General features: G+C 36.9%; 1 protein-coding gene across 1 annotated transcript in view; it reads right to left on the reverse strand.

Annotated features, from left to right (window-relative positions):
- WDR7 (WD repeat domain 7) overlaps positions 1 to 9,036 on the reverse strand; it is a 133,897-nt gene that overhangs the window by 102,557 nt on the left and 22,304 nt on the right. The window contains exons 14-16 of the mRNA XM_009323058.1: positions 4,764 to 5,533; positions 4,096 to 4,184; positions 285 to 374 (exon numbers count right to left, since the gene is read on the reverse strand). Coding sequence (XP_009321333.1) covers positions 285 to 374; positions 4,096 to 4,184; positions 4,764 to 5,533 — 949 coding nt within the window. The remainder of the gene's footprint in view (positions 1 to 284; positions 375 to 4,095; positions 4,185 to 4,763; positions 5,534 to 9,036) is intronic.

The raw sequence follows: 9,036 nt of genomic DNA on the forward strand, positions 1-9,036 counted from the left end.
GGCTGAGATTTTTTGTCAAAAGACAACAGCAAACCCAAACGAGATCCGAAGTATCGTCTTTGATACACTAGTTGAGAACTGAGTTTTCAGACAGTCCAAGACACAAACTATCTGCTCACCCTCTACCAGCATTAATGGCAAAGTATACAAAAATAAACTCATTGCCCCTCTCTTTTGCAAAGAAAAATTCCTACACAGATCAAATTAAAGTCATGTCATAACAATGATAAAGGACATTAGTCGAAAGTAAAAGACAAACAGATAGAAAAGTGAGGAAAGAATACCTTCATTGACTAAGAAACAGGTATGTAAAGTAGGAGCAGTGTCAGAGCCAGAGTGACCAGCTTCAGTGCTAGAAGAAACAGCAGGAGCAACTTGCAGAGGAAAGAAGAAGAAATAAAGAGAAAAAAATAGGAAAGTGAGGAGAGCAGCTTCTGAAAAACAGATTAGTATCACTGAAGAATGAAAAACAAAAAACTAGAGGAAACTGTGATAATATTAAACTTAAAAAAATTCTAGGTTTTACAAGAAGTGCAATGCCAGTGAGAGGAAGACATGCAACTGCAGAGAAACACAGATACACTAACAGAAACTTGCATCGTTTGAAAAGACAAAAGTACCTGTAAATAAAGCGATTGCAAATGTGTCTTTAGATAGCTAGATTTGGTTTGACAGCACGGTTGACTATGAATTTTAAAAACATGAGTTTCACTGCTTCTTCTTGTGCTTTTCCCATATTTAGACAGATTTGGAATTTGCACTACTCATTACAAACCCTAGAAATAACCCCTTTTAAACCTCGGCTGCCCCATCTGTCACTCTTAAATGTCACAGAATGTATTACTGATGGTTCGTTTTAATAAATGTGTCTCCATTCAAACAATTTTAAGCCTATACCAAAGAAAGGACTAAGAATCTAAAGCAGAAGCATACAAAGCGCACAGTGTAAGACTACAGACAAGCAACTACAGAAGAGCACAGTTCAAGTGTGTTACTCAAAACAGTATCCGCGACATTTATTCCATAAACTGCATCATTTGTTGGTGCAAATGTAATTTAAAAGCAGTTCTAAACATTATACTTCCACTAATGCTTCATGACTTAATATTATCACATGAAAAGATGCGCAGACCTTAGGGCATACACATGCTACAACCTGAGGTCAACGTGGAGATTTAGAGGTCATTATCTGACACTTGCTTCCTATAGAGAAATTACCATATGTCATGCACAAGCATCTTCAAATTAATCCCCCTCTTTTATTCCGTTGCAGAACAACAATGGGTTCAAGCTCCTGAACTGATTAAGCATTGTCTTCCGAACGGTCTGTTTGCTTTTCATGCAGTGAACTTCTTTTGTTACTGTGGGACACCTGCATCAAAACTACTTTTTCCATACTTTCCACACAAATGCATCACGATGGCACGTGTACAGTGACAGGACTACTAGCGTAAATCACTTCATAACAGCAAAACCTAGTTTCAGTAGATGTATAAAAAAAGCTATTTATTTTATGAAAAAGATTGTTTGTAAAAACACAAACCCACCCCATACTGAAACTAAAGTCTTACTCTGAAGTTTCTTTTTTGCCTCATTTTGTTGTGGTTGCCAGCTCTCTTCCGACATCAGTAATTACAACAATCACTGTAATGGAAGCAGCTGGCCCTGTAGCTGAGCTCATATCAAGAAAAATACAGGTCAAATTGATGGAGATCAAGTATGTCAGGAAATGCATTAATTGTATCTCCAATTGATTTTTAAGAACAGTAGCACTAGAAATTTATGAGTAGCAAGATACTGCAAGTAGTGCGCAATGGGACGTAAAAGTAAGACACCGAGGAAACTTATGACCTAGGAGTACCACTTAGAAACAAACCCATCTTCCCCCAAGAGCATGCCAGACATGCCACCAGACACAGAAAAAGATGACAATTTAGGACAGGAGTATTTTTCTATATTTTTGACAGAACACAGAATTTAATTTTTATTAATTGTTTCTCAGGAAGTTATAAATATTTCCACCAGGTAACTGAAGTACATCTATCCCCAAAATTAGCAAAGCTGTTTCAAATAAAAGTTACATAATTGTCATTCAGGAAAGAAAAACCATAATGGAACTATATCTTCAAAAACAACACACAAAGACCCTCTCTGTGACGAATGTTTTTTCTCGCATTGAATTTGCCACATAGACACCACCTCTGAGAAATCCTGACCTTTCAAATAATTATCTTTCAAAGAGGAAAAGTAAATGGCTGTAAAAAAAAAAAAAAAACAAAAACAAAAAACCAAAACCAAAAGAGCTCCACATGTTGAGACAACAGCCCTGATTTTTTATTTCTGCTTGTTATTGACTGCTACTTCTCTGTTTATGTAGCACCCTTGATCACGAAAAAAGCTTGATGCATAGCACTCCTGAAACTGATTTTCCCTTTCCAACCAAAGATCACAGTAAATTAATGCTTATATTTAGGAAAATAATATATGCACACAAATGTTGCTGATGGGCAACTTTCCTCCTCAGATATAAACATCCCCCTTTTTTGCACCCGAGTGAAGAAAATCACACAGTTGATATATGTTACCTGTTGTGCTTACTAGCTCTCTAATACAAGAGCAGTTCCACAGTCTAAAAATATATTTAAAGATGTACATATGTCTTTAGTGTCCATCTTTAAAGACTGTACATTGTGGTAAATACTACAATGGAAAAGTATTTATATTTTGCAAAACGCAATTATTTTACAAATTGCAAGTTTCTCCATATTCCTGTAGCTTGAAAAGACAACGTTTTAATAGTTAACAGTTAAAAATGAAAGATAATTGCCATTTTCAAAGGAAATTTCAAATAAGTCCTGAAGGATATCTGCCTTATAGATTACTTAAAAAAAATAACCAAACACATTATGGAAAAAAAGAAAACCCTTTCCTCTTCTGCCCTACAGTATACACGCACAGCTGGGCTCACATCCACAAAAATCCCAAAGAACTCTAAGAAGAGCAATGATGCGTATACCTTTCCTCTTTGTTTTAACATACAGCAAAACATGTATGACAAAGGTTGCAAAGATACATTCCCCTCAAGCCACGAGCAACCTTCAACTGGTCCCATGCGGATTTTATTCCCCTGTCATCCCCAGCGGGCGAATATTGGCCCTCCCCTTCCGGGCAGCGCAGGCGTACTGCACTGCGCTGCCTTCGCTCCCCACTCGAGCCAGCGCCAGCCGCCTCCAAGAGTCGGCCCACACTCTTCCCAGCAGTTCACTTGCTCCTTAGTTTTGGGCTCCGGTCAGAACTGGCCACATCATGGCGGTTTACACTGACTTTATTTTTGGCATTAAGAGGAGTAGTTCATTTACCCCATCAAACTGCAGCTCTAATTTAAAGAGCGAGCAGGACGGTGCCTCCTCCTTCTCCATCTCTCCAGTCCCAGCAGGACTGTTTCCGTGTGCTCCTGCTGCCCGGACGAAGCTCTAGTCCCCTCTCCACTCCACTCGAAAATTCATGTCTAACCTTGTGCACATCCTTCTTTCACATCACATGTTGTTCTACTTCCTGTACTTAACCATCATACTTATGAAAGATGCAATGCAGACTATTAAAGGATCCTGCAGCATCATCCGCTGCCACCTTTCATAACTGCAAGTGATGAAAATAGCAACAGCCATAAAAGTAGTGTTAAAATAAAATAATTTCTTCCTCCTTCATAAAAAGGAGAGGAAACGTATACATACTACTTACATGTGTTTACCTTTATGCTTTAGTTTATAACATAAGCAAACATTTTTGTATTAGTCTGTATAGCCCTTAGTTACAGACTTTAAACCTCTTACTATCACCTCAACACCAGAATGTTCGGGAGCACTTAAAATATGCAAAAATCCATTGTCAGGGAATGACTTCATGACAGTATCAGCATCTTATATTGATTCTTAAAAAGGTCTTAGTCATTAAAATTTTTATCTAGAATGTTACACTACTTTTTCCTCCAACACAGAAGCTAGCAATATTTTTATCACTTGATAGTAAGGTGATAACTTCAGTGTCAAGAGCTGAAATGACATATCAAATTGTTCCAAAGCAAGTGACTTTTACCTTGCTTAATTTGTCCTTGGGCTGCATGACTTGAAGTTGAAGGAGGTGCCTTCACTTTTGACATCTCAGGAGTGCCTGGCCTAGGTGGCCTAAACACAAAATATACATGAAAGGGGAGAAGGAGGAGGATAGGGGAAGAGAAAGAAAAAAAAAAAAGAAAAAAGAGAGATTATTTGCTAAAGATTCTGTGACTAAACAAACTTTGAAAAGCAATGCTATAAAAACCAGTCAGTTTGACAGGAAAAAAAAATATATATCTCATTTACAATTCCTAGGTAGGCTTATTTTTTGGTGATAAAAAGTTCATCTGTACATTTTGATTTATTTAGAATTCGACCTACTCGTTATAAAAACTCTTTAAAAACAATAAGCACTAAAAAGGAGGACGAAAATCGTCTCTCAGACCTACCGGCGCATATGTTAATACAACTCCATCTTCTATTAATGTTGTAAGTTACATAACTATATTGCTTTGAATGGAGTTATCTTGGCATAAAATACTACATTCAAGAAAGAAGAAATACGCTCAGTTCCATCTAAGTACCAAAGGTTTTCATAGCCATTTAACACATCAAACCCCACAGTAAAATTGAACAAAATAAAATGCTGTATTAGAATAGAGAATCTGAAAGAAAGTTATCACAAGTTCAAGTGAATATTCATCGTACCTGCTCGGACCTTTCTTCATGTGGTCTCCGATAAAAGTTGCATTGGTCATACTCATCAGTGTGTTGGCCAGTGAGATAACAGACAGGAGATGCTGCGTGGTGACGGCGCGTGACACACCGTACGTCCCCTTTCCCAGTCCTTCCGTAACAGACATTTTCCTTCCTAGCTCCACACTATCATACGATGGTTTGCCTACAGGCTGATTATAGCCAGGAAGCATCAGAGACATGTGGCCTCCTCTAGACAGGAGGCCAAAGGACACTGAACAGTGTGGCTTAAGCATGCCAAGACGATCAAGGCAAAGCTCATCTAGAACAGAATTCAGGCCCCAGGCATGAAGACAGGACATAAAAAGCTTTGCTGTATCCATGGTTAGATTATATTCTAATAAAGTTAATGGCTTAGATTTGCTAGAGCGATATTCTGGGTCACCGTCTTCTCTTCTCTGCCTTATCGATTCGTCATCCTCATCTTCATCATCAAGAAGATGCTCTTTTATATTCTCTTTGATTGTTTCCTTGACCTGCTGGAAGAGGACGGCTGCTCGTTTACCAGTCAAAAAGGAGCTTCCTTTGTCAGACCCGCCAGAGGCTTTCTGTAAATTCTCCGGAGAAATGAGTGCAGTGTTGGGTCTGGAGGCCTCCTCAGTCAGTAGCTGAATAATCAGGGCTTCTACGTCAAAGAAGAGCACATGTATATCTGGATCTGTTAAGTTAGTCTTTATAGCTTGAACCATCAGCGAGTTATGCGAGTATTTCGGTAAATTTCCCTGAAAAAAGAAAAAAAAAAAAGAAAAAAATTGAAATTTAATTGGATTATTTTCTTAACACTTTCCACAAAGTTAATTCACAAATTAAGGAAGCTGTGGATGATTAAAGTTTGAAAACTCACAGAGGTATAAAACATGTTATGACAAATGTTATGAAAATATCAGTGAATAATTTTACAGCATTTTTCACGTCAGGAATTTCAGACTTGTGATCAAGTATTACACCCCTAAAATACAGAAATTTCACTTGCAGAAGTTTATCAGATAAATAGAGCTCTAGATAAGACAGAAGTTCACATTTCTTTCTCGTGAACTCTAAAAGATAATAGTTATACTCAAAGGAACAATAAAATTTCAATATTCTGTTATTAAACCACATTAAATATTTCATATTTGGATACTGAAGTATAGCAGCAATTTGTACCATTGGAAGATAAGCTAATAAATTTGTCCAGATATGCAATTAGTGTGTCACTTGTTGTTCACTCCACTACTTAAATCCATCTTCTTCCTCCTTCCCTTCCTCCCAAGGCGGGGGGGGGGGAGGAAAGAAAATTAAAATGCTATGGGATAAAAGCTGAAAAAAGTCAGAAAAGGAGATCAGACAAAAGAACATTAACATAAGTTTAAGTATTGTAAGAATTTTATTCTCTTCATAACCAACACAAAATTATGCTCAAGTACTTAGTTTTCTCAAACAAGTGAAAAAGAGGATATTTTAACATAAATAAACCTTGTTCAAATGTAAGTAAAATATTATTTCTCCTCTTTTACAATTTAATTAACAACCTGAAAGACATAGGATTGAATATTCATGTTTGATGCACAGAATTACAAAGTCAGAGCAAGAAAAACCTACAGGAAAAGCAGTTCCTAGGCTCAGTGATGAAGAAGCATTCCTGATGCTTGTATTAGTCACTGCAGAAGTTAAACCCTGTCCTCAGCTGACAGCTGAGTCTAAGGGAGTACATAAAAACCATTACCCTACTCAAGTCTAAGAAGGGCTGCAGGAGAAATGGTATTTCTTCCACAACTGATATAGGCTTAATGGTTTGTTCAGAAAACATCAACCTTTGCTGGAAGTAGAATTAACCCAAAAGTTCTTAATATATCACCAAGAAAAGCAATACAGTCAAGGCTCCTGTGCCTTTTCTCATCTATAACTCAACAGCCTTAACATGAACATAAACTCTTTCAGTTTGGTAGTCTCTAAAATTTTCATTCTCTAGGCTCTTTTTCAAAGCACATCTTACAGCAGGGTAGTTATTTAGAAATTAACAAGGCTTGCAGTTTTTTATATATACACTGTAGATATATTTACAAATAGGTATGCACATATATACACATATACACTATAAATATACACAGACTATTTATATAACTAACATACACTATATCATGCAAAAATTTGTACATTCTGTATATATACACTAATTTGTAATAGGTTTTTACCCTATGCTATATACATCCTGATATATTGCTTCCTTTGTTCACTGACGTGAAGCAATGCACACATCTTATGAAGCCTTAAATACCCTGGGCCATAGGAGTGGTCACCACTGAAAATCTGCTGAGCTGTAGAACTACATTATTTCTACCAACACCCATTATCTTGCATTTTTAACCCCTTCCATTCTACTTCTGAACACTAACAAATGTATTTATCACTATGAATCACAGAACTAAATGCATATTCTACTTAACATTTTATAATTGGCAAATTGGACACGTGTACGTACCATTTATTTTCTCTCTCAAGGACTTTTTTCAAGACAGTAAGCATTTCTAGTCCTACAAGTACTTGGCTGCTTTAAGTTTTGTATAGCATGTGTTTGAAAACTGAAGTAATTTTTATATATTCCTTTTCCATTATAGCTGTAAAGACCCCCAAAACACTGTTGGCATGAACGAATATAATATCCACCACAACATGTTCAATTATCGTTCCAGTGTATACACCTGGTTTTCAAATACACATATTATTTTACTTCTCAAGGTTCTCACTCACAGAGATTTGTCTCTCGTAAAGCACTCTGCTTTTTCTGTGGCTATTAGATACTGTATATCCCTGAAGAGTGTAAGATTGCTTTTTGCAGGAAAAATCTTCAGTGGAAAATCTGACCTCCCTGAAGTTTTACATTAGCTTTATATTTGGAAACCAATCTGTCCGAGAGAGGCTCAGTACTCTGACCCGCCATCAAGAGCGGCTGATGATCCAGCCACAGCTTCTTCGTGATTAACTTCTGAGTGCTACTCCGGAGCAACTCAAGAATAACCTCTCCCCCTTGACTGTTTCGCAGCAAGAGGCCCAGGGGAAAAAAATAGAGTAAGAAACTGCTCCTTTAATCCTGCCTAAACATAATACGCAGAAAGTCGATTTATCTACAGCAATCCACTATGTTAGTCTTATTTGATATTGTAATCTTCATTTTTCTACCACACTAATACTTTATATTATTTGCAGACTCTTAATTTAAGGCTGCTAATATTTCGCTTACTTAGAATGAATACCCACGTATATTTTACTGTACGGTGTTGAAATGGAGAAGAGCAAGTACAATTATTGGTTTGCTTGCTGCACTTGCTAGTTCTTGCTCACTTTCAGAGGATGATTCTCAACAAAAACACACAAATATTTTACATTACTCCAATGCACTCGTTTTGTAACAAACCAACCAGATACCAAAAGCGCACACACACACACACACACAGAGAAAGCAATATTCTTGTATTATCATAAGACTTTCCAACAATGAGTGCAGACCTGGCAAAATGTTCAATACCATCTGCTATTCCACTAGAACCAAATAATTTTAAGTTTTTGTCTTTCTTCAAATTAAAATTCATTTCACTTATGTAATGAAGTTAAGGCACTACCAGAAGGAAAATTCACATTTGGTCACAGGGATTATGAAAGAAAAAATTAAACTGAGACCATCTTCCTCGCTCCCTGTTCTTACATTTCTTGGAGGAGCTGCAGCACGGGCTAGCTCACCATGCCGGACAAACAGCCAGGGCCTAACGCAACCAGCGCTAGAGCAAACAGCCAAATTCTGCTCCTTCTTTTCCCATGGGCAACTCTGAGAATGAATAAACCATGCTTATTAAATAAATTTGCCCTGAGAAACAAATAATGGGTAATTAAAACCAGAATAGAAATAATTAAATGTCAATAAATAATAGCTGCAAATTATGTTCTACAATGCACAGATTTATTGACATATTCCTTACCTATGAAGAAAATCTAGTTATTTTCTCAGAATGTAATGTAGGTGACTTTTTAGGAAATGGTCTCTGGTAATGGTCATAATGGTAAAATTAAAAGCAACAATACAACCAAAACATTTTAGCTATTAATCATCATTGACCTCTGGTATAGAACACATTTTGCTGTGCTATGTATCATGCCTTTGTAGGTAGCAATACCTTCCTTCGATGTGAGGAACCTGCACATAAAACACATACATTTTCACAGCATCTACAAATGCAACGTTCATACTCAC

The sequence above is a fragment of the Pygoscelis adeliae genome, unplaced genomic scaffold (genome assembly GCF_000699105.1).
Source record: "Pygoscelis adeliae isolate BGI_AS28 unplaced genomic scaffold, ASM69910v1 Scaffold174, whole genome shotgun sequence".
In the NCBI taxonomy this organism is placed as follows: Eukaryota; Metazoa; Chordata; class Aves; order Sphenisciformes; family Spheniscidae; genus Pygoscelis; species Pygoscelis adeliae.